The 26,777-nt window shown below is 38.6% G+C and overlaps 1 protein-coding gene across 1 annotated transcript in view; it reads right to left on the bottom strand.

Annotated features, from left to right (window-relative positions):
- The window catches only part of adgrv1 (adhesion G protein-coupled receptor V1), a 130,228-nt gene that overhangs the window by 77,703 nt on the left and 25,748 nt on the right, over positions 1-26,777 (bottom strand). The window contains exons 9-35 of the mRNA XM_026211495.1: positions 21,561-21,890; positions 20,652-20,828; positions 20,253-20,476; positions 19,121-19,247; positions 18,395-18,580; positions 18,010-18,190; positions 17,758-17,921; positions 17,541-17,664; positions 15,086-15,346; positions 13,807-13,933; positions 13,429-13,646; positions 12,452-13,195; positions 9,863-10,236; positions 8,860-9,036; positions 8,277-8,457; positions 7,994-8,187; positions 7,351-7,480; positions 7,075-7,158; positions 6,149-6,288; positions 3,868-4,477; positions 3,541-3,756; positions 3,069-3,284; positions 2,740-2,984; positions 2,484-2,665; positions 1,593-2,401; positions 945-1,154; positions 94-224 (exon numbers count right to left, since the gene is read on the bottom strand). Coding sequence (XP_026067280.1) covers positions 94-224; positions 945-1,154; positions 1,593-2,401; positions 2,484-2,665; positions 2,740-2,984; positions 3,069-3,284; positions 3,541-3,756; positions 3,868-4,477; positions 6,149-6,288; positions 7,075-7,158; positions 7,351-7,480; positions 7,994-8,187; positions 8,277-8,457; positions 8,860-9,036; positions 9,863-10,236; positions 12,452-13,195; positions 13,429-13,646; positions 13,807-13,933; positions 15,086-15,346; positions 17,541-17,664; positions 17,758-17,921; positions 18,010-18,190; positions 18,395-18,580; positions 19,121-19,247; positions 20,253-20,476; positions 20,652-20,828; positions 21,561-21,890 — 6,762 coding nt within the window. The remainder of the gene's footprint in view (positions 1-93; positions 225-944; positions 1,155-1,592; positions 2,402-2,483; positions 2,666-2,739; positions 2,985-3,068; positions 3,285-3,540; positions 3,757-3,867; positions 4,478-6,148; positions 6,289-7,074; positions 7,159-7,350; positions 7,481-7,993; positions 8,188-8,276; positions 8,458-8,859; positions 9,037-9,862; positions 10,237-12,451; positions 13,196-13,428; positions 13,647-13,806; positions 13,934-15,085; positions 15,347-17,540; positions 17,665-17,757; positions 17,922-18,009; positions 18,191-18,394; positions 18,581-19,120; positions 19,248-20,252; positions 20,477-20,651; positions 20,829-21,560; positions 21,891-26,777) is intronic.

Below are 26,777 nucleotides of genomic sequence, written 5' to 3'. Positions count from 1 at the left end.
TCGCTCATTGTCCTTTGAATTCACAAGTAAGGTTTAAAAGTTTAAAAGAAATGCTCAAATGATCTGGTAAAGCAACATTTTTTTATTCATTACCTCAGAGAAGAATAGACTTCCAGAGGTGTCTGTAAAAGTCACTGAGACTCGAGGGCCTTCGATCTTCCATTCCACTGTGACATTTCCAATCGCGGGAGCTGTTCTCTCCACCAGCAGAGACAAACTCATACCTGTTGAATACAAAGAACATCTAACCTTATTTATTAACCATTTTCTGGTATAATAAGACGTGGATTTTGCATTGGGTTTACTGGATTTAATAAAACCTCTACAATCTTCAAGTAATACAACCCTCAATTGATTTAGAAGCTAATATTTATGAGATGTGAGTTCCTTTTCCTTATATAGGGATATAGAATTCACGTGTGCTGTCATGCATGCAAGGTGACACGAACCAACTTTCCCAATGTTGCAGCTGTTGCAGATCCCACTTCTCTCATCACATCTTGGTACTATGTTACTAGTTACTATGGAGCACAACCTGATGCCTAATTATCCAATTACAACATGTTTAAAATGCCTCTACACTTGGGCACATAGCCGTAACAGAAGTTAAATCAATTATGTTACTCTTAAAACCACCTCTGCCTGTTGAGAAATTACATGAATAAATACATTATGATGACTTCTTTAATTAAAAGTCCATTTACACCAGTGATGACTATAACCATAAGTTGTTGGAATCAGAATTATTTTCCATTTTATTCAATTATTTCCAACTGATGAATGATAAAAACCATTCTTGGACAATCAAAAGAGTTTGAAGAGTTTGAACATTTAAATACAAACTCTTCTATTGCCTTCTGTCACATCGCAGTGTTATGGACATCATTTGTGGTGTGAACAAGCCTTAACTGTAAAAGTGGAACAAAAACAAGAAAAACACAGACCCTCTCTGACGATGACAGATCTTGAAGCTGGGTGAAAGCCCACCACACCAGCTGCATTGTCATTGGCCAGGATGAGGATGGTGACTGTGTCCGAACTGGGAAGGATACGGCTGCCACCCTCAGTGCTCACTAACCCAAGCTGTAAAGTCTCGTTGTCTTCAGGTTCCATGTCATCCGTGATGACAAACTCAAGGGTCTTCTTTACATCACCTTTAAGGCACAGACAGGGCAATTTCAATGTTGAAATGAAAAAATGGACTTCAGTTTTTTTTTAGAATTGATTTATTTAGAATGATTTATATTAATGTATCCTTTATCTTATTGAATTAACCAAAATATATTTTTTTGTTTGATATAATTTTTTTAAATAATAGAAATACATTTCCCTTATTAACAGCCAGTTTTACAAAAATGGTATTACCAACACTTTTAACCCTGCGTTAAAAAGATCAAAGCAGCAATATCCCTGATTTAAGCTGCCAAAGGTACATAATGTAAATAATTCCAACAGACTAAAGTATGAACATTGAAAACAAAGGTAAAAAATGACTCGGTAAAACTTAATTTTAAGCAATTAATGTCAATTTCTTGACTTATAGTGACAATTGTTGTCAGTACCACCAAAAGGACAAAGCAGACCAGACTTACCCTCTGCAAAGATGAGGGTGTCCCCCGTCCCATTGAAGTCAGTGTTGGGTGTTGCACTGCCGCCAACATACTTCCACTCCACTGTTACCTGTCCCATGCTGCCTCCTCTCCTCTCAATGACCAGCAGCACTGTTGTTTTTGGTTCCTCTCTCACTTCGAGATACAGACCATCTTGTGTGGCATTGGGGTTAATGCTGTAGAGTAGAAATATTCCAAACGCATCTCCATTCATTGCTATAGTCACCAAAGCTGTGTCCGGCTGCTGTATCGTTGGCAAGTTCTTGGTAGTTGTGGTCATGTTGGCCAAGCTAACACTCAGGATTTTAATCACAAAACTCTCATCCACCTCTGGCAAAGAGTCAGTCAAGATGGGTACCGTGAGGTTAGCGACTCGCGATCTGTCTAGCATGGTTGCGGTCTGAGCTGTCATGGTTATGTAGTCGCTCCCAGCAACAGCCTGCGAGCTAAATAGCGAAGAGGCTGCTGTGGTGTTTTTTAAATAGGTGAAGGTTTGTGGGGAGGGACTCAGTTGTCTGGCCCCAGACGTTACCCAGAAGCAACTCGCTCTTGGGGTGTTGGTGAAGCTGAAAGCTTGGCAAGCTCGCTCTCTAAGGCAGAACGCAGCACAGAAATTCAGGACGTTTGTGTCTGTGGTGATGTTGATGGGTCTGCGGAGGGCATTGGATGGCGCTCCAGCCAGTGGAGAGTCAAAGTAAACCAGGAAATTTCTGCCTTCCCTGAGAGCATTGCTTACGATATCAACTTCAGAGGTGCTATAAATGATCTCCAGCATCCCAAAGTTACCACCACTGCAGTGAAAACCACACAAAGAAGGAACATAACATACCATTCAAAGCAAAGTTAAAGACATAGGAAAAACAGGCACATTACCTCCTTCGAACTGTAATGTTAGCAATATAGATCCCTTCCAGTGGCTCCTGGATGCGGTATACTGCTTGCTCAAAGTATATTGTTCCGTGAGGGTTGTCATTGGCAGGAACAATGATGTCCACTACTTTTTCAGCCCCAATGTTACCACCATTGGTGGCACCTATGAGCTCAACCTTAATGACCTAAATTAAACAGAAACGCTCAAGTAATATAGAGTTTTCATACATCCTTACAAAGCTTAAAAACCAACACTCACCTCTTCAATTTCAGGTTCATCATCAGCCAAAACCTCAACTTTCAGTGTCTTTAAGGTTTCTCCAGGAGCAAACCTGACCTCACCAGACAAAGGTCGCAGATCACCAGTGGCAGGTCTTCCATTGACTGTGGCTCTCCACTGGACATCCACATCACCTATAGTTCCAGCATTCCTCACTATGGGTAGGGACACCTCAAAAGCATTCACTGCTGGCTCCTCGACTGTGATTGGTGCAGCCTGAAAAACTAACCGTCGAAAAACCATGTAAAACACTGAACATGTTCCATTACTGAAGTTCCATGACAAACAGGCCATTCATAAAAACTAACCAAAAGATCCATATGGATCATCTGAGGGTAGGATGGTAATGATGGCCTGTGTAAGGTCCCCCAGGAGAGCGCCTCCTGTGGTCTGGTTGAGAAGCTCAATTCGAAAGGTCTCTTCCAGTTCAGGCACCACATCATTGATGATGAGGATAGGGATGGCCTTGCTACTCTCTCCCTCCAGCAAAACCACATCAGAAGAGGCCACACTGAAGTCTTCACCTACATATGCCATTCAAAATATAGAAATATACAGATATAAAACAGATATTCCATTAATTCCTTTAATATTTCGCACAAGTAAAGTAAAAAACTTATAAAGTGAAATACAGCAATTTAAAACACATTTATACATCAGAATTTAAACCATGTTAAAACAGAACATTATTTTTCTTAAAAATTCATTCCTAGAATATTCGCGAAAATGACATTCCACAACGTCCATGACGACAGAATTACATTTGTCATTAAAACTCACCCACTCTAGCGGTCAATGGAACTGCTCTGAATTTGACAGACACGTCGGCAAAAATCCCTCCGATGCGCGTTACATTGATTATAGGTCCGACGTAGTACTCGTGCACACTCACTGCTGGGGAAGACAGTTGTAGCACCCCAAAAGCATCATCGCTGGCCTCTATAATGATCTGGGCAACTGTGGCATTCCGTGGGCCAAGTTGAGGGGAAAGGGCAACTGAAAAACCAAAAGTTACATTCAGTACACATCCTGGCTTTTTGTTTAAAGCAGTAATGCTTTGCACATTACATAGTTTATAATTCAAGACACCTTTCAAGTAACTTTTACCTGGTCTGGGTTGCAGCCCTTCAACTAAAGTGACGCTGACAAGTTCCAAAAACACAGACTCTGCTCTCTCCGGTTCCTCATCATCCAGTACCCTCAGGGTCACATTAACTTCACTCTGATTAGCAGAGAATATCACAGACTCCACAACAGGCACAAAGTCATTCCCTGCACTGGCCCGACCTACTCCCGGTGTGCTATATGGAGCTGCATCGGTGTCCCTCAATGTTCGATATGTCACCCGCACCCTTCCCATTAAGCATTTTCTCCTCTGTATGTTCAGGGTGATGACAGCATTTGCTTCTGGCACACGGATCAGTCTACTGCTGTCAGAGAATACAAAAAGTCCATAAGGGTCGTCGCTGGCCAATACAGTCAGTGTGGCAGTAGTTTCCTTCCCGAGTCGACCATGAGAAACATTAGAGAGGCGGACTCTGAAGCTCTTGTCGAGTTCTGGAATGTCATCTTGGGAAATCAGTAAGTAGATGCTTCCAACAGTCTGGCTCACCTCAAAGGTCACATTGCCAGATCTATATACAAGTTCTCCCTCTGAATTAGCATCTGCCTCCCAGTACACTGTCACCCTGGATAGAGCGCCAAAGGTACGAATCACCTGAGAAAAACAGGAAACTTACTTATATTAAACATTAACTTCTCTCTCATCTGTACAATTTGTTTTTAATGAAATTCATTTTTTTCTTTCTTTATTTCTTTTAATGACTCTAATTGTTATTTGTGAAGGGTCATGTGACACTGGAGACTGGAACAAAATACATTTTTAAATACACTGAAATATTAACAACTTTATTCAATAATTATTTTCCTCCAAATTACGTGCTCCCCATTTATCGAGATCACTGATGTCACATGGACTATTTACCAATGTCCTTACTACGCTTCTGGGTCTGGGAACATTTCAGTTTTGTTGCTGTCTATGCAGGATCAGAAAGCGCTCAGATTTCATAAAAAAAAAAAAAAAATTGTATTTGTGTTCCGAAGATGAACAAAGTTCTTGCAGGTTTTGAACAACAAAAGGATGAGTGATTTATTACTGAATTTTCACTTTTGGGTGAACTAACCCTTTAAAGGGGGGGGGTGAAATGCTATTTCATGCATACTGAGTTTTTTACACTGTTAAAGAGTTGGATTCCCATGCTAAACATGGACAAAGTTTCAAAAATTAAGTTGTACGTTTGAAGGAGTATTTTTGTTCCCAAAATACTCCTTCCGGTTTGTCACAAGTTTCAGAAAGTTTTTTTCAAGTATGGCTCTGTGTGATGTTAGATGGAGCGGAATTTCCTTATATGGGTCCTAAGGCACTTCTGCCGGAAAAGCGCGCGCTCCCGTATAGCAGAGCACTGGGAGCACAGACATTTCACTGATCAGATCGATTCACTGATCAGAGCGAGAGCGTCGCGAAAAGTCACAAAAGAAGTGTGTTTTTGGTTGCCAGGGCAAGACAACCCTGCACAGATTACCAAAAAAACAACAACATTAAGGGACCAGTGGATGGAGTTTATTTTTACAGAGCATCAACGGAGTTGTGCAATTGTTTTTGTTTGTTCCCTGCATTTCGAAGATGCTTGTTCACAAGGCCCAGTTTGACGACGGATTTGCGTATCGTTTATTTCTTAAGGATGATGCAATCCCAAGGAAAAAGGGTCACGATCGTGTGTTGGAACCGCAGGCGGTGAGTAAAACTGCTTCAAATATCTCTGCCTCCTTGTTAGTGTGTCCCCTCCCATGCCAGAGACCCGGGTTTGAGCCCCGCTCGGAGCGAGTCGTTGCTGCTGCTGCTCTCGTTCAGTTTCAGCCTCTGGATCTGATTCTGGATAATAAATAAACGGCTGAATCTGACTGTAAGCCATGGTTTGTTTTGGATGATGGGTTTTCCCTCACGGTAATGTCAGAGCCTTTAATATGTTTTTCAACAGCTCTGGGTAATGTCACAGCTTCCAAACGCTCTCGACGCAAAAGCCTATTCACGCTCGTGATACTTTAGCTCTGCCCACACGTCACGCCTCCAGCCGGTCGTGTTTTTCCGGGAAAAATCGGTACAGACTATCTTACTCTTATGAATATAATAAAACTATAGACTTTTTGGATTTATGAAGGATGCAGTACTACTCTATATGTACTCAAGATTAACAGGATATTGAGTGAAAACGAGCATTTCACCCCCCCTTTAATGTATTTTTGATCACCTTGATGAGAATAAGAGGCCTCTTACAAAACCCAAAGGCAGTGAACTTTTTTTCAAGATCTTGTCTGGACTGAACTGGACCTGCAGTACTACAGTACTCCTGCCCTCCTCAGGCTCTGTGCCATTCAGAGTCAGAGAGTCGGCACTGAACTGGAAGACGCCGTGAGCCTCATCAGAAGCAGCGATGGTCACAATGATACGAGCAGCAGCGCCCAGGTTAGCTTCAGAGCAAAAATACATTTTATCAGGATTTAAGCCATCAAATAAGAGAAGAAAATAAGTAGACCCATTTTTTACTGCTACTACTACTTTTAAAGACTCCCTAAAGAAGGGCACTAAGAAGCGTCACAGACGTGAACAGTGACATTTTCAAAACACCATCTACCCCTATTGGCCTCCCTTAAACATAAAGGCTATTTGCTTTTCCCACGTTTTTCCTGGTATTGCTCGCAGGCCTTAGTACTATGTAAACAGCTTGGCAGAACTCTGCAATCCAGAGTCTGGGGATTTGACTGTTATGGGCAGCTCTTAAACTTTACAACTTTTAATCTAGCACTTACAAAATAAAGCTTGTGTAAGGGGCGACCTCAATTATGCAATAAATCAACAAAAGAAAGAAAAACAAAGAATAAGCAGCGAATAAGCATTGGTTAAAGAAGTTCTGTTGAAAAGATCTGCCAAGGCCCAAATGACAGATAATGGGGCATGAAGTGCCTCAGAAATGTCAAAGCAGGAGCAATTCAAGCAGTTGGGAATAATAAACATATATATATATATATATATATATATGTATATATGTATATATATATATATATATATATATATATATATATAAACACAACCACTTTTTACTTTGTCAATATTAAGCACCACTTTAGTTTAATATACAGTCAAACCAGTATATATATATTTTTTCCAAACAGAATCCAGTCTGGTATTACAGCAAATAATGGAAATGAGGAAAAAGTTAACTGTGAGAGAAAGATCTGGGAGAAAAAGAATCTTACCATGATGATAGTGAAAGGACGGAAGAAAGAAGTCAATGTCACTCTCGCCACTTCCACTGGCTTCGCTTGCAAATAATGGATCCACTTAAAGAGCACACAGGAGCCAGACAGGGATCACACATAGTACACATTGAAATCACACAGAATGTTCCATTATCATGCACAAACAGCATGAATGGAGCCCACAGGAGACAGTGCGTGCAGAAACAGTGAAAGAAAAATCAAGAAAGTAAAAGAGGAGACACAGAATCAGTCTGAACGGACCAATATTCTTACCTCCTCCATTTGGATTATAAAGCTCCACTCTGAAGACTTTGTCCAACTCTGGGACCGAGTTGTCTATAATAGTCACATTGATGTACTTAAATCTCTCGCCAGGCAAGAAGTCTAGAAATCCCTCTGTGTCCTGTCAGAAGATGGAAAGGAATTGTGCCATTTTAATATACAAAGGAATTTTATTAGGGGATCTTGGTTAATGAAAAATGTCTCTTATTGCTGGACTGTATAAGAAAGCAAGACCAAAAACATATACACTGTTCAAAACCTTGAGGTCAATGACATTAATATGGTGAAATATTATTACAATTTAAAACAACAGATTTCTAATTTTGGTATATTTTTTCAATTTAATTTGAATTGTTTCCTGTAATGGCAAGACATTGCTCCAGTTTTCAGTATCATATGATCCTTAAGAAATCATTAAATGTGCTGATTTGGTGCTCAAGAAACACTTGTTTCAATTAATTAACATTACGAATGTCATCTTCGATTAATTGTATTCTTGCTAGTTGCTTAATAAAATAAAAAAGAAATGAAAGACTGAGTAAACCAATAAACCGACCCGAAATTTTACTTAAAATGTTTAAACCCCCAAAAAAGGTGTTCAACTGTCTCATAGTCTTATGGGAATTGTTGGTACCTCATAGTCCTCTGAACCAGCAGCTGTGAATGGAGACGTACGATAGCCCACCGTCACCCTTCCCAGCAGTCCTTGTGCTCTGGCCACCAGCAGACTGACCACACCAGCCTCCTCTCGAACAGTCACATGGGCCTCCTCTAGTGCGGGTCTGATCATACCAGCAGGCACTGGGCTAGTTTGAAATTGCAGAAGGCCTGAAATTGCATTAATAACTAGTCAACTAAGACGATCTGGCAGCATAAATGAAAGGAATGAATCTTAAAGGGCAAATATAACAATTTACCATATGGATGATCGCTGGCTTTGACTGTAATATTGTTGATAGCATTGTTTGGGTCGATGCTGGCTCCACTGGTAGGAGTGGAACCTGGTTTCCCATCACCTGATTCAGCTGACACCAGCCTAACCCGGAAGAGCTCATCAACCTCAGGCAGGTCATCATTTAGAACCAGCAGGTTTAAAACCTAGGAGACAAGAGAAATCAAATATAAAGGCATTTATGAGGGAGGCTTTGCCATTACTTAATGGATTTACACTGTCAATTAATCAAAGTGGTTAAAACCACCACTAGATGGAGCCATATACATTTACAGTTTGGTTGTTAAAAAAATACAAATTAAATTAAATTTATTAACTAAATTCATCAATGAAAACTTTTTTTTGTTATCTAAAACAAGTTCAAATTAATTTTATAACTTATTTCTGTATTTAAACATACAATCGTCGTGTGAACAGATGCAGGAATGCAATGGCATGTAATTGCAGTTGTCCAGCCATTACAAATTAATGGGAATATTATAATGTTCCCCCTTGATTGGTGGTCCTGTGGTAATTAATATAACTGCTTGAGAAGTTAATCCTGTTACCTCAGAGCGCTGGCCTGGCAGGAAATGGATGGAGCCTGTAGCATTGGCAAAGTCGGAGGCATTTGACGAGTCTGAGGGTGAATCAACCTGAGTGACGGTGTAGTTTACATAGACATGATCCAGAGCGCCACGTGTGCGCTCCACTACACAGGAGATCATCGAGCCTTCCTCAGATATCTGATAAAGAAAGGATAAAGGTCATTGTAAACCAACAATAGCACACACACACACAAATAATAATTTCAGGACAAAATCATTTTAAACCATTAAGAGTTTAGATGTTGTTGAAATGTTAGAAACTCAGAAAGAAAAACATATGTATTTTTGCCGATTTTGAGATTGTTCATGTTCATATTACTGGTTAAATAGAAAGGAAATTAGTTAATAAATGTCCCCTTTCCTTTTTCTGCTTAGTCTTGTTTCTATTTGCTTAGAGCACATGAGAACGCACATGCTACTGTGTCTTTTCTGTCAGTAGTGGAGAGGTCCTCCTCTAAAGGAATTCACTGACCATCTGTCTTGTTTATCGAACAAGTCATTGGAGATGCCATGCATCCAATCTCCTTGAAGAGAAGAATGCATGCTCCATCCATCCAGGCGTGAAGACATATTAAATATACATGAAGACATGGTCTCACAACTAGAGGTCACATTACATGCTTTCGGAGGGAAGGTTAACCAAACACTAACAAAGAAGCAACTTGGGTACTTAATCAAATAATATGGTTAGATGTTAACTCATTAGACCTTAATTGTGCTGGTCAGAAGGCTATCTGTAAGACAACATTACAAATTTCTCACTGGATGTCACCACTGGATGTATGTTTTGCATAGTCAGAATTAGTTCTTGTCATAATCTTATAGTTTTTGCATTTGCATTGACATTTGCAAAGTTGTTATGTGTTCATGCCAAACAGTGACATTGCTTTATCTTTGGTTTTAAAATAAAATAAAAAACTCACAAGCATAATGTAATTATATGAAATATTTTTTTTGCACCTACATCTGGTATACAAGGACCAGTAAAGCCAAAAAGTCCATTGGCATTATCACTCTTCATGACCTTGAGGATGGCAGTAGGTCTGGGCATTGGCAGACGGGCTCCACCTTGAACAGCCACCAGTTGTAGGTAGAAAACCTCCTCACCCTCCTCTTCTTGATCGTCCCGTACTTGGACTAAAAACGACTTCAGTTTCTCCTCCTGCCTGTATGTCAGGTACCCTGACACATTGTGAAGGTCGTTCTTGGCTGGTTGGTTGTGGAGCTCATGAATCTCGGAGCGGTTGAGCCAGCTGGAGTACAGCCGGAGGTCTTGTAGAAGACCAGTGAAGCGCTGTTCACCATCTGGTTTGGAACCGATCCTAATAGGTGCAGCATCTGTATGGAAGAATTCAACGCAAGGCATTAGGATGGATGGATGGATGGATGGATGGATGGTGTGGCTTTTTGGATAAACATCTGGGCTTGCAACCCCATTGGCTGCATGTTTACACCCCAGAAGATCTTGTGATAGAATATTACTTGAGTGTGCTTCAGATGAATGGATTTCTGAAGATAATGTGAGAGGTATTTGACACTAAAGCATTGCACAGTAGGTTAATGTGTTAGCGAAGGTGTTTCATTTTTACAGTTTTTCTAAGGAAAGCTGGGGTTTTCTGAGTGGTTTATAAGTGACTGCTTACTGGTCAATGTCAAAAAATCTTTGTCCCTAAATTTAGCTCAGGTTTGTCTTTCAGTGTAAGTCTAAAGATTTTTTTTTTTCTCTTCCTTTTAACCAGGTGAAAGTAAGAAGTTTGAGAAGTAATAGCACAACTCTCCTCGATAAGACGTGATGAATTATATAAGATCATTATATAAGTAAATAACAATCTTATTTATACAAATGTGTTTAAAATAAAATAAATGTAATAAAATAAAAAAAAATGCATATTTCCTGAAATCTCAAAAATGTTTGGGTTTGTTGCATCACATTACATTAGGAGCCTATAGTGTCTGTAGCGAACCATGCTAAAGGGTTTTAGGTGTTTGTTACATGGTTAATATGAGGTAGCTAATGTGTTCTTCTGAGGGGTTTGAAGGTGTTTCTATGCAAGGCTATAGTATTTTACTAGATGGCTGCTTAGTGGTCAAAGGTCAATCTCACTTTTCCTTTATTTGGAAAACAAGAACACCTCAATAAGACCTGCAATTTGAGGAATCACTTATGTCTCTAACACAACTAGTGTTGGATCAGTTATCTGCCAAAGTTTAATAATAAAGGGTTAGAATGAGCAATAAAACTCACTAAGGATTTATGAACCAAAATAAATCAAGCTGCTAATCTATCATGCAGCACTGAAAAAGAACACACACTGAGGCTAAGAAACAGTACTGTTTCAAGCTAGCCCTGTCTGACCCAGCTAAAACCACACAGTGAAATGTCTTTGGAGAAATACAATTTAGGGACATATCTGTTTCCATTCCAATCACCATATACATAGCATTTTTACTAGTGGGCCCTGATAACTCATTATATGATGAGAAACAAGAGAAATGTGATAGCGGTGAAATTGGAATAAGGAAATTGGAAGAGTTCATCCTCGTTGGATACACCAGCTTAAAGCAGTAACCTCCTGACCACCAGAGAGACATTGAAAGGCACACAACTGTATAAATTGAGGAAATACGCTTCATGGAGCCCAAACAAGAACATTTAACAAAGGCTGTAATCACCAATAATGCTAACAAGCGAGAGACCATCTCAGATATCCATACAGTTTATGTGTACATTCACTTCACTCAAGATGGTATAAAAAATAACAGGAAAGTCTTAGCAGGGGCTCTATTGTATTTCCAGTGAGTGAGAGAGAGAGTATGCCAGCTGCCTTTATATGCTGCTAACAATGTCCAGCGGCTCAATGTTCGGTCAAGCATATACAGTGTTCCTGTGAAAAGCTAAACAATGGCATAGGGCTCTCATTAGACTAGATATGGGCCACAAGAATAGGTGAGGAACCACATGTCTTTCTTGACCAACACAAGCATGAGGAATTTGTTTTGAAGCAGAACTCCAAATGAAGAATTATAGCAGTGGCGGTTTCCTAATTTGTAGTGCAGTTGTTAAAAGGCTAAAATGTGTGGTGCTAAAATAAAATAAAAAAAGCCTTCGATGCAAATGATGAGACTGATTTTGATAAAGAGGTAAAATGAGGGTGGCATCAGTAGGATATTTTATCTACTTTATATACATTTTATAAAAATAACTTAGTTATTTATTCATTTAGAAGAGTCAATACACTGCCATTCAAAAGATTAGGATCATTTTTAATGTTTTTAAAAGAAAGTTTCCTATGCTCATCAATGCAGATTTTTTAAATTTTATTTTGTGAAATATTATTGCTATTTAAAATAACAGCTTTCTATTTTAATATAATTTAAAATATAATATAAAGCTGAATTCTCAGCATCATTAGTCCAGTTTTCAGTGTCACATGATTTTTTTTAGAAATAACATGCTTATTTAAAAACCAGTGTCGGAAACAGTTGACCAATGACATATGACATTTTTGCAGTACATATTTACATTGTTTAAAAAAATACAAGCTTTACTCACCATTTACAATGGCTTCTCCTTTTAGACTCTTTATCCCCCCAGGGATTGGGCTCCCATCCAGATAAAACTCAATTATTCCATCTTCCACAGCGATGACCACATGAACCCATGTATTATCCTCTACAAATTTAGTTGCAGTAGCTCGCGCCACCTGTGTGCTGTTAGATCCTACAGTTGTGTAATGTAGCATAACAGTAACGTGGGATTCATTAGTCTGCACCTGAACTCCATAATAGATAGTTCCATTCCCATTGCCTTTAGAGACAATAAATCCATCTGTATTAGGCCTGGGCATCAGCCAGACTGACAGGGTAAAGTTAGCTAGGTTCTGTGGAACCTGCAGATGGGTTTCTGCACTGATGGATCCATAAGCTCCTGGAAGTCCAGAGAAGAAGAATGCATCGGTGCCTGCATGGCGTCTCCTGGCATGTGGTCGGAGCTCTACAGCCTGAGGAAAAGAAGCCATCAATATCAGGTCTTCCATGGGTGGGAGACCATGTGGGAAAGCTCCTGACAGGATTTCCCAGGCCACACGCACATCTCCAAAGGTTCCTTGCTGACGAAGTATGGTGAAGGATGTGACATCAAACATATCGTTGACGGACAAGACGTCCTCGGCTACCTCACGCTCCAGACTCTCAGGGGCAATAGCGAAAACTCCAAATGGGTCGTCATTGAAGGGAATGAGAACAGATGCATTGAGGTCTTTCTCTGCCAATTTTCCTCCTTTACCAGGATAGCCACCTAAAGACAACATTTGAATGTCATATATTTGCACATATGAAATGACTATAAAACTTAAATATCTCATGGAACAAGTGCATCTTCAATGGTACATTGTGCAGGATTTTTCAAAGGGATCATCCCAAATTTTTTAAACAACTGATTTGATATTTAGTTGATTACAGGTGATATAATGGTAAAAAAATAATAATAAACAATAAAACTAAAACATTGACTTCTGATATTGACTTTACCTGAGACATTCGTAAGTCTGAGCTCATAAAACTCATTGAACTCTGGGAGCTTGTCTGAGATGGCTTCAAGAACTATAGGTTTTGTCTTGTACCCTGTATAAAATACTATAGAACCAGATGTGTTCAGAAATTCTTGGTGAGGTTCAAGGGGGGTGTTGTTGGCAAACAGCTGCCAGTATACTGTGACATTTCCAAAGTGTCCTCTGTCTCGAAGAACACTGGAGACACAGAAGGAAACATTATTTCACAGAGAGTAAAACATAAATACTTGAAAAAGCTCAAAGAAAGTGTCGTATGATTTGAATCAAAATCAATCAGTGCAGTAAAATGTACATCTGGTTCAAATGTATATTAGAGATTAGAAAATTGGAGACTGACTAAAAGTTATTGGTTCGTCCCTCCTCTACTGGTTTCTGAGTGGAATCCAGAGAGAATATCCCATTAGCATCGTCATTGGCCTCAATCACCACTGTAGCAGTGTCTCGACCATATACCACTGCATCACCTGAAAAGACCCATATACAACCACACATAAGTATAGCATCACTCTCATAGTCAATATCTAAAAGTGAAATGTTACTTTAATTTAAAATGTTTTCTATTTTAAAATGCAATTTATTTCTGTGATATCAAAGCTGGATTTTCAGCAGCCATTACTCCAGTCTTCAGTGTCACATGATCATTTAGAAATCAATCTACAAATCTGGATTTCCTGCTAAAGAAACATGTCTTACTACTATTCATGTTGAAAACAGTTTATTATTAACAGTTGATATTTTGTGGAAGCTGTGACACATTATTTTCTATGATGAATAGAATGTAATTGCTTATTGGAAAAATAAATGTTTTATTGAAAGGTAGTGTATACAGCAAACGTTTGCAAACAATTATTCATCATTGGAATATTCATTTTTTTATATTATTAAATCCAGAATCATGAATCCAGAGAGAATTATAATGAAGAAAACAAACATTTTGTGCAGAATCCTTTTCAAATTTCTCATTTTCAAATGCTTGTGCTCTCATATCTGTGGCAGCACATTTGTTTAACATTCACACATTGTAACTGTTATGCTAAACATCATTCTACATGAAACACTGTTGTAATAGGTACAAGCTAACCATGGCAATCATATCATGCTCTCAAAAGCTCTGGTTTTATGTACTAATAACACCCAACATGTATTTAAACACAATCCCTCAGGGCAAGTGGTAAAGCCTCCAGACAGAAAACTCTTGGTGGGTTTGCTTTGTGATCTGCAGAAGGACAGTTCTGTAATTAACTTTCTACAGTCACCCAGCCCTTTTCATGAATGTGTGCGTGTTCCACAATACAAGGATTAGAGAGGGCTTTTGAATGTTGAGGCCAATCAACAGAGCACTGTGCAAATCAAAACAAATCTTTAACAGGGTGGATTTATTGCCTCTACAGAGCAGAGCTGAAGAGCAGTATTTTGTCTAATGGAGTGGGAATCTAATGAAGCTAATTGGGCAACATAGACAATTAAAAGTTGGGGATTCAAGGCGCTGGCAAAAGAAGTCACCCAAAAATAATGCAGCACAAAGCAAAAGTCAATGCATGTTGAAAGGGACCAAAACTTTGCAACATAAGGTGCACTGAATTTATGGTTAATTGAAAGCTGAGGATGTGACAAACCTGTGGTATTGAAGAGAACTATGTGGAATGGTTCATCTGTCTCTGGTATGTCGTCATCTACCACCAAAACCGATATGTTCTTCATCCACTCTCCAAAATCAAAGACCAACATTGAGTCGTTACTCAGTGGAGTGAAGTCTCCCGGTGATGCGTCACCATACTCAAAACGATACTTCACTGTGGTGATAAAATTAGCAGGCCCAGCTCGTAGAATGGTGAAATTGGCCACACCCCCTTCTTGCACCCTCTGAACCACAGGTTCTAGAAAACATTACAAACGAAGAACAAATTTCTACATTATTTTAATATCGTTATGGTGAGCATCTATATCAGCCCCGAATCTTTTCAACAGTTTCTCACAATTGTGGCTTTAACATGACTTGATATCTCATAATTGTAACATTACTTCTCAAAATTGTTGTTTTATATCCCACAATATGAAATTATATGTCACACTATGACTTTATTTAAGAGTGACCCGAATAGTCAAAATGTGATGCTTCGATAGGAGGAGCCTGCTTGGACTACCAATCTCATAGTCGAATATTCCCTGAGGTGTTATGATCATGCCATTTTGGTTATAAGGGTGTGGCTCAAATTCTGATTTCACATAGAACTACTGGTTTTCTAACAAATAGGTTAATATACAGCCTATTAAGATAATCCTCTAAATAAGAATCTGAAAAGAAATACTTTTTAAATAAATATTTTAATGCACGTGATTAAATCCAACCACCCCTATAGATTTAAATTTCCTCTTCCATAATCAGTGACCAGAGAAGAGCATCTTGGCGGCAGAGATTTAAATCTTAAAGACTCAAATTGACACAGAAAGAGTGAAAGACTGGATTTTTTAGATCAGGTAGGGTACAAGTTATTTAAAAACTTTTCAGAGGGCTTACATATATATCTTGTATATATTATTCATCTCGAATAAATTGTATTTTGTTAATTTGCGCTGCAGTAAAGCACTTCATTGTAAGTACTACGGTGATTATCTCTTCAGCGCGCAGCGTGAGCAGCACAAACACCAATGCAGAATATTAATAACTATGACTGGGACTGTCACATCCCCGACATTATAATGAGAACACTACTATAATAAAAGGCCATGAATTTTTAGAGTTTAGTTGCCATGTTTCTGCATGTTGTTGTCCACAAAAGGAGTTCATTCAGAGCCGCGCAGACACGTTCATGTGCATTCAGGTATTTTGTGCAGATAGCCTATAAATCGTAATATTAACGTTATGTTGTATAAATAAAGTATATTCTGTATGAGATAAATGATAATTGAAATGCAATTGATTAAAAACCTGCTATTAAATGCTTCATTCTACTGGTCATCTTCAGGAATTCTTAAGGTTAGGAATTCTTAAGGTTTCACTGCCGTTTAATATAAATGTTATAAACATAAAACATAATTTTATGTATCTGCGAGGCATTCGTTGCAAATTTTCTGTGTTAACGTCAGTTATTATGTCTTTTGGTAATGTATTATGCCCCGGCCCCAAACATATGATTCGACTATCAGTCGACTATCGGCACTTTCAGAAAATTCCGATTCGACTATGTAAATCCTTAGTCTGGGACACCCCTAACTTTATTACTTGATTACTGACATTGTATGGAAGCCTGTTTCTGCCATTAAAAATTTAAAAAATAAATAAAACAAAAAACAAATGCGAGTTTATATCTCAAAATTCTGTCTTTTTTTTTTCTTGCCGCTCTGACTGTGAGATACAGACTCACAATTGCAAGTTAGAAAGTTCAGTTCTAGGTTTCTTTCTCACAATTGCGAGTTTATGAAAAAATCTGAACTGCAAGTTAATATCTTTATTTCTAAAAAAAAAACAGAATTGTGAGATAAAAATTCACAATTACCTTTTTTAACATTTTTAAATCGGTGTTGGAAATTGGCTTCTATACAACTACATCATTTTTAGGGGCTTTTGAACTTCTTAGTTTTAAGAACATGCACAGTACTAAGAACAGCCATCATGGTGGTTCCTACAGAACCAATTCCTCCCTCTGATCATTTTCCTGGTTGCAATCACACCGAAAGCAGGAACTCTGAAGCGGCTAACACCATTGTCTTTCTTCACAACATTTACAAATTTACGAATATTTTCCATGTTCGTGGAGTAAATATTTTTACACTGCTTTTTAAAAATGTTGGGTAGCCAGTGTTTCATATGCATTTGGCCAATTAGTATACACTTACATCACTGGTAGTTCCTATATAACTATTTTAGACCCTACTCTGAAGTAGAAGCTAATTTAGTTCCCAAAACGGAGTTCCTGATACTAAACACATTTATAGTTCCTTTGATGCGAACATGCCAAAAAGTGGGAACTTCCCACCAATAATTCTAGGAGCTATGAAAAGTTTACTCTGGTGCGAAAGCCCCTTTTGTCTTCAAATTAATATGTACATTGTATTGAATGGCAAACATACCAGCAAAATATATCGGATCATCATTCTCACGAATGCTTAACCTTGCACTGAGAATGTATCCTAGTCTTGCTCCACCGCTTGTATTCAGAAGGGTGATGGTGAAATTTTCAGTTTTCTCTGGGATCTGCATCAAATAAAATAAAAATCTTAACTACAGATATGCTTCTTCTTTAAACATAAGTATCTAGTTATGATATTATGAACTGCTGAAGCTTACCTCATCTGGCATAGAAAATAGGGTGAGGTTCTTCAGATACTCCCCTTCAGCAAAGACAATCTCGCCCTGCACTGGGTTGATGTCTCCCGAATAGGTTGGCTCAAGAATCCAGAAGACTGACACGTTCCCAAACCTACCCCTGCTTCTCCCAATGGGGTAGGATGCTATCATACATAATGATGTTATTTTAAACAGATTCTAAAAGAGAAGAAAGTTAAGTGACCAGAAGCTGTAGCTTATAGATCTCCGTACCTGACTGAGTATCCATGGCTTTGCTTTCATTGATGGTGAAGTCTAAGCCAGGCTGAATGAACTCAATGACCCCAAATGGGTCATCACTCTTACGAACGGTAATGTTGACCTGTCTTCGGTTCCCAAGGCGACTAGCTGGCGTGCTGTGGCTACTAAGGACCACTGAGAACGTCTCATCTAGCTGAAGACAAAACATCAGGCAATCTTTTAGAAGTCAGGTTTCCTTACATTTTAAATTTCCAAACATTTCTGAAGTGTTAAAGGAAGCCTAACATTAAAGGAAGTAGGGAATTATGCAGATCATCCTTTATGTAAGAGAGGGTCATTTAATTAGAGGACATAATAAATGTTAGTGAGCCTTGTTCATTAGTCCTGAACTACTTACCTCTGGTATCCCATCAGGCTTGGCTACCAGGGCCACCATCACCTCTCTCTCCCCTGGCTGGAACTCTAGGATCCCAGTGGCCCCATAGAACTGAGCATTTCCAGAAGGAATCACTGTATATCTTACGAGCTGGTTTAATAGCTGCCCCTGCTCTCTGATCACCCTCAGTTCTACTGTTTCCCCCTCCTGCATAGCCAACAAATCATCCAAACATTTCACATGTTCAAGTAAATGCAATGAAAAATATGAAAGAAAGTTACATGCTAAACTCCATTTAAAATCATTTTACATTTTACTGTTTGTTTACACGTACATTAAAACAATGTTTTATTAATAATATTTATACTGTATTTATTTATATTTTCAACATCAAGATTTTATTGATTTAATTTTAATTTGTCAGTTGTGTCAATGGTCAGTCGTACTGCAGTCTATTTCATAGTCTTATAGTTTAATATTCTATTTACCATTTAATTAATTTGTCAGAGTCTATATGACTTCTGACTATTGATGAATGAAAATAGGGACTATATTATATTAATTATACTGGTGACCATTTACAAAGTATTCAAGCATATATTCATAAAATTAGAACTTAAAATTTGATGTTTAATTTAAAAATGAATATAAAATATGAATAATTCAATACAAAATAATATTAAATAAGAAAATAAAGAAAATGTAATCTGAATGAATGAAGGAATAAATGAATGAACTATGTCTTACATTAATAAACCAAGGCCCTTTAGAGACAGGTGAAAACTCAAATACTCCTCCAGGGTCATCGTTCTCCAGAATAACAATTTCTCGGCTAGTGAAACCCGGTTTAAGTATCTGGTTGTCCACATTTGTCCTGTAGTGCAATATTTTGACAAACATATGTTACAGTATGGTGAGACTGTAAAGTTATATTATTAGAAAGCAGAAAAAAAAATCTACTATGAAATATTACAGTACGGTAGATTATAATTCACAATCATTTTGTTTTAAGCAGGATGGGCTAAAACGCCTGACACAAGGAACAAAGATTACCAGTATTCTATGACAAAATATTTATCAGATTCATATTTTGGATATGTATGAGTGTGGTCACACCAGCATCTGAAAGCATCTTAAATTGCTTGGCCTGATGCCTCTTGGTTATGCTGATTTGACAAGTCATGTTTTAAAGCAACCCACTATCCTCTCCTTCTCACCGGGGGTCTTGTGTACTATAAACCAAGCTTGGCTTAGTCTAAGCCAGCACTGAAGGCTCCAGATAATTAGTAAAATGGCTGACAAAGAGCTTGCAGAAGAAGTGTTCTAAACAAATGCATTCAGAGGATGTGCTGCATGCATACAAACACTGATGTTTTTACAGGACAGGATAAAGGAACTCCGTAAATGAGGTGCTAAATGAGTACAAGCAGCGTTTGCCTGCATCCAAGTGCGGTCGCCCCAACATATACAAACACACTCTTACTATTCATTTCACACACCCAGATAAAAGGGACATACCCCATCGAAACATTAAAACAAAGCCCCAGAAAGTTCAGAGTGGATGCTTTCCACATAAAGAGTTGATTCACAGCACACAATAAGGCACAGTCTTTCTAGTGCGCACTTACCCGAAGTACACTACAAAGCGAGCGGTTTCTACCCTGTGAAGGGAAAGTGAAGGGAGGACAAAGAGTGTCCCAGCACAATGATTACAAGATAATTCCCAGACTAAAGGAAAAGACTGAAAGGGGTCATCAAGTAAAACTTCAGAAGGCAACTAACACTTTGATCCACCATACAATATAATGGATCCATAAAGTATTTGGATTGAAATGACCCCTTAAAACAACTCAATGTCATCATAACAAGTTAAACAGACCTGTCTAATGCAAGAATGACAGTCTCGTTGATTTCTGGGATATTGTCCGCCATTACAGTGATGTTAATCACTGCTTCACTTTGTCCTGAGAGGAACCGGACCGATCCAGTGAAAGGTGAAATGTCAGCCTCAGTGACATCTTCTCTGTTCTCGCCAGCGGGTCGCAGGCTCCAGAAGACCAATGCCTGGCCATCCGTCCCATCTCGCCTCAGTTGAAGAGTTATCTAGAGACAGAGAGAATCATGTTTCACATTTCGTCATCCAAGAATACAATAGGGTACGAAAATCTGAGAACATAATAAAATGATATTTTTATTTCTGATTTCCAACACCAAATTAAATATATTTAGATTTTTGAAATAGGTAAAGAAATTTTTTTCCAGGAGAGTGTTTTTATACCAAGCTGATGTTTGAATCTTCTGGTTCCAGGGCCACCACTGTCTGATTACTGGTGAAGCCAATCTCTCCATTAGCAATATCAGGTGTGATGATCAGGGAGATGTTCAAAGCTCCTCCAAAGCGAGGACTCACAGATGGGATTTGTGGGGAGATGTTAACCAACTGCACACTGTCCAGCTAATGAAAGACATGAATCCATTTTAAATCTCCTTTTGTGGTCCGAAAAAGAACGAGGGGCATAAAGCATTGGAACAACACAAAGGTGAGTAAATGATGACATAATTTTTTGGGTGAACTATCCCTTTAAAGTGTCAAAACATGCTTTTGATAAAATAGAACAAAATCATTTAATAAAACAATGAACTGCTCTGACTGTCAAACAAGCAGCACTTCACAGGCTTTATTTGATCTAAAATGAAGTAAAAACAGTAATAATGTGAAATATTCAAACAAAATGTAAAATAACTGTAATCTTTGTTAATGTAATGTTGAAATATACAATTTAAATCCAATGATTTAATTTTCAGCAGCCATTACTCCAGTCTTTTGTGCCACATAATCCTTCAGAAATCATTATAATACGCTGACTTGATGCTCAAGAAACATTTCTTATTCTTATCAGGGTTGAAAACAGTTTTACTTGCTAATATTTTTCAGGATTCTTTAATGATTCGAAAGCTTAAAAAAACAACATTTAGTTGAAATACAAATCTTTTGGAACATTACAAATGCCTTTGATCAATTTAGTGCAGCCCTGATAAATACAATTACTAATTTCCTAATAATAATAATAATAATACTAATGATAATAATAAAAACTTACTGACTTTTAAAGTGTAGTGTTAACCTTTGCAACTGATTATGTTTTTAGATAGCAGGGCTCAGTTATTTTTCACAAACATATATTACCTGAATGAGGAAATGAGCCCCGTTCTGCAAGAAAGCATCATTGCGTATTGGCAAGATGAGTTGGGCTCGTGACTGACCGGAACTGAACAGCACACTGTTGACACTTGTTCCATTCAGCACCCCATCCCTGGCTCGTGATGGGTCCAGTGGTCTGGCAGGTATGTAGAGGACAGTTAGGGTAAGTCGCACCTCTCCCATGGTCCCCCCTTCTCTGAGGAAGCTAAGTGACAGGAAGCGTCCTTCTGGTTGACTCTGAATACTTTGATTCTCTCTTGGATGAAAGCCAAATTGACCATAGACATCATCGCTGTCCTGAATGAAGAACACCATCTGTGAAGCAAGAACAACATACTGACTTCAGGTTTAATTTCAGGAAGGTTACAGACAATCATTTCAACTCATCTTTAAGGTTGTTTCAGAAACCAAACACACAGCAATGCACTTATGGGGCATGACATTCCTTAGGTATTCAATTCAATTCAATTCAATTTACTTTTATTGTCATTGTCATTCAAGAACAACGAAATTGCGTTGGAGCATACAACAACAACAGTACATGATATATTAAAGTGCACTAACACCAGTGCAGATCCCCTCCAAGTATTAGATAATAATAAATGATAAATAATAACTGCCCCCTATGTAAACATGGCACATCAAAAGTATGTAGTTGTTAGAACACAGAACCAGTGACATTCGCTCTTGATAACAAGATACTTTACAAAAACGAAGGGTGTGGTCACATTTGGAATTGATGTAGTTAATGCAACAGTGCAAAGTCTAATAGTGACAAAGGGCACGATTTAGCAGCCTTACTGCATAAGGGTACAGGCTGTTAGCCAGTCTGGTTTTACTGGCACGAATTGACCTGTACCTTCTCCCTGAGGGCAGCAGGTGGAACAGGTGATAGGCCGGATGATACCGGTCCCGCAGAATGTTCTGTACTCTCTTCTAGTGATCGACCGATGTATCTGTTTACCGATATTTTTCCCGATATTTAAGCATTTTTCCATAATCGGGTATCGGTTTTGTAATATCGGATTCGCCGATTTACGGCGCCATCTTGTGGCCGTTTTGAGATTTCCGAGGAGATCAGTCAACAACAACTCAGTGCACAGGTAAATATATGTTCTACTTGGTTTGCTTTAATTAATCAACTTTATTTAACATAACAGACATGCACAAATGAGATCTGAGACATAAATTCCTGATATAGTTAATTTATGCAGCTTGTTTCTAAACAATTGAGACGAACTCATTGAGTCACGTAGTGTAATTCATCATGTCCTGCCCCAATAAAGACGTATCTTTACATGAATTAAATAAAACAGACATGAATGAGTGCATGTTGAAAATAAAAGCGTTGAATTTAATTCTCTATCTGTTGTATTTGCTCACCATTAGTCTAGAAGAGAAAGTTTGTTCATATTGCTTAGCAACTGACGGATGATCTGGAGGCTTAAGCACTGCGACTGAATGAAACTTTTGACAAGATTATCTTGTTTAAACACCCTAGATTATATTATCATTTACTACATAACAATTATTTCGCTAATACACATATAAATATAGCCTACCGCTTTGTGGAAATTAATTATTTATTATCTCCATGCGCGATCGCGGTTGATTAAGTTATAGTCAAACAGCACTTTGTCAGTTGGCATTTCATGATTTAACGTTAGATTAAATTTAGATCATAAAATGCCAACTGACAAGTGCTGTTTAACTTTATATAGTCTCTGGAAAAAAAGTTCGTTCATATTGCTCAGCACCTGACTGGGTTGATGATCAGGAAGCCTCAAGCACGGCCACTGCATGACATTTTTGAAGGAAGCAGGCTTACAGGGCAGAATGCTGAAAGACTCTGTTTTCTACACTAAAACCTAGTTCTGCTTAACTGGGAGTAAATAGCTATGCACTCCTAAATAGCCCTCCCGCCCCCACCAATATGTTAGAATCATTTTTGTGCTTTATTTTTTTACCTGTTTTTATTTTTTTACCTCATCAAAGCTTTTATTTTAAAACAAAGACACTTAGTAACAGTGCGCTTAAATTTTTTGGACTCAGACCCCTCTATTTATTTGTGTATAAATAGAATGTTTTTTTTTTTTGTATGCAAGGTGGGAGTGATTGTTATAAATAAAATGTTTTTTTCAGCTCATTTGTGTTGTAATAATTGTCAGAAACAGAAGTATAACAGTAAATAAATATCGGTTCTGCATATCGGTTATCGGGTACATAAACATACAAATAATCGGTATCGGTATCGGTTATAAAAAACCAATATCGGTCGATCACTACTCTCTTCAGACAACGTGTGTCATGGTGCTGATCTCTGGGAGAGTGGTCCCAATGATTCTACCCGCTGTTTTACCACGTGTTGGAGTGCCTGCTGATGGTCCTTAGTGCAGCTAGAGTACCACACCAAGAAACCATATGTCAAAACACTGCTAATAGCACAATTGTAGAAATTGACCATCAGCTGTTTTGGTTTCCTCAAATAGTAGAGGTGTTGCTGGTCCTTCCCTGTCACTGCATTGATGTTGGTTCCCCAGGACAGGTCCTCAGTCATAGATACTCCCAAAAATTTGAAATGTGGCACCGTCTCTACCACCTCATTGTCAATAAAGAGAGGATTGTGATTGGGTCTGCTTTTGCGGAGGTCCATAATGATCTCTGTCTTTTTGATATTTAAAGAGAGGTTATTACTGACACACCATGACACAAGATGTTGCACCTCAGTCCTGTAATCCACCTCATTGTTATTATTGATGAGTCCGAGCAATGTTGTATCTTCAGCAAATTTAACAATGAGATTGGATTAAAAAGAAGCAGAGCAGTCATGTGTGAATAAAGAGTATAGCAAGGGGCTAAGCACACACCCCTGGGGGGCCCCGGTATTAATTAAAAGGGTGGAGGACAAGTGGTTGCCTATCCTATCCCTCTATGTTCGATTTGTCAAAAGTTGTGAGTTGTTTATGCCAAGATGGTACAGTTTGGCTCTGAGTTTAAGTGGCCTAATTGTATTAAAGGCCGAGCTAAAGTCGACAAAGAGGAGTCTCACCTAGGTGTTCTTGTGCGCAAGATGTACTAATAACTTTTTGAGCACGGTGGGGATGGCATCCTCAGTCGACCGGTTTTGTCTGTATGCAAATTGGTGTGGGTCAAGTGATGGTGGTATTGCACTCTTAATGTAATTGGTGACCAGCCTCTCAAGGCACTTGGTAGGAATGGAGGTGAGTGCCACCGGTCTATAATCATTCAGATAGGTGACATTTGACTGCTTAGGCACTGGGACTATTGTGGCTGCCTTAAAGCAGGCAGGGACCCATGAAGTGGACAGCGATATATTTATAAATGTTGGTAAAAACGTAAGTTAGCTCCGCAGCACAGTCTCTCAGCACTCGACCCATCAAACCATCTGGTCCGGTTGCTTTCCTGGTGTTTATGCCACAGCGGACCCGTCTTACCTCATGAGTACTCAGGACTGGGGCAGGATCAATGGAGGGTAGGGGGTGCAACACAGAATCTGTGTTATCCCTATAACGGGCATAGAAGAAATTGAAATCCTCAGCCATGGTGTAATCAGCTGAGGAAGATGTTGATTTACTCTTATAGTCCGTGATAGCCCTAATGCCCTCCCATACCTACCTAGGGTTTGCAGAATTATTAAAGCAGGCTTCAGTACGCCTCCGGCATTAACATGCATAAAGTTTTGGGAAAATGTGGTACACAAAAGAAGATATTTGTATTGAATGTTGGTATTCAAACAGTTTTGGTGACCATTGACTTAGATTGTCAAAACAAACAGAAAGAGTCATACAGGGTTTGGAATGACATGAAGGTCGGTGTATGACAGAATGCTCTTTTTTTGGCGTAAACTATGCCTTTTAGGATTATACATTAGTATTGCACAACTGGAGGTTAATTCTCCTAATACTGTAGTCCCACTGCCAAAAAGAGGACTTAGACAACTTCAGAGCTCAAGTATTAGTTATGTTACGCTCACATATAGCTGTTTTTGAATGGAAAATATAAACTATTTAACTAAATTACAAGCACATTTCTGTTCACTCACACTCAAATCCTTTGAACTGTCCTGCCCAAATTTCCAATGAAAACAAATGATTGTAAATATCAGTTTTGTTTTGTAAATTTAACCATAACATTGAGGAAAAAATTACAGATGCTTTTAATAGAAAATAATATATATATATATTTGGAACCAAAGCATTGCTTTAAAATTCTGTTTCCTCTTGTGATGAACTCTAAAATAACCTGATCTTTTCCTCTCTATGTTGAAACCTGTAGCACATAGCTATAAACAAATCTCACCACTTATTACAGTGAACGCAACATTAGACTATCTGTGTAAAACTTACAGTGAACCAATCACAGAAAGACCTTCTCTTTCATTAGACCTCACAAGAGTGTAAAAATAGCGTTCATGAGCTAGTTTATGACTCTGTCATTTACCAAAGCCTCATCAGATCAAGGCACAAGACCTCTCTAAATATTTGTAGTACTTATTTCAATGAATTTAGGAACAGCTGACATAAATAAGCTCTTCACAATTAGTCGTCACAACCTGCAGAGTCAATTCAGCTAACATAAACTTATGATCACACTTATGGGTAATTGATAGGTTTAAACATAAACTCGGGTCAGATTTATTCTCTCCTTTCACACATAGTCAATCTAGCAACAGACAAGTTATAAAGAGAACAGCCAGCCACCCACAGGCTCTGCTGTGGGCTATTTTGTGCTGGGAACACATGAAGGGAACACCCAAGTGACACTCAGTGTAACCAGCAGTCTGTGATGCCGCTGTGCCAGAGAGACATTGTGTCTCATTTTACGCCACATCCGCTTTAAACGGACTAAGTGCTGCCCAGATGGTAACTAAGAACCAGCTCTGATCTGAGAACTTCCTTCCTTGACGAGGGGTAAGAGCCAGAGTAAGACAACAACCTCCCTGGATGTCTCACCACAAGCCTCCGAGTGAGGTCCAAAAGGGATCTGCTACCACGGCTGTCTGAAACTAAGCATAAAAGTCTAGAATATCATCATAGTGGGTGACATGTCAACATGTAAGACAACCAGTGCCCAGGAACATTATGTGTAATAACATTTTCCTTACAAAAATTAAAGAGTGCGCTTCAAGCTGTCATCAACATCAACTTGCACTTTCATCTTTCATAGCTAAATCCACCTCAG

This window comes from Carassius auratus, chromosome 30 (assembly GCF_003368295.1).
Source record: "Carassius auratus strain Wakin chromosome 30, ASM336829v1, whole genome shotgun sequence".
NCBI lineage: Eukaryota > Metazoa > Chordata > Actinopteri > Cypriniformes > Cyprinidae > Carassius > Carassius auratus.
The sequence above is the reverse complement of the archived record's forward strand: the minus strand, read 5'-3'. Positions and strand labels throughout refer to the sequence as shown.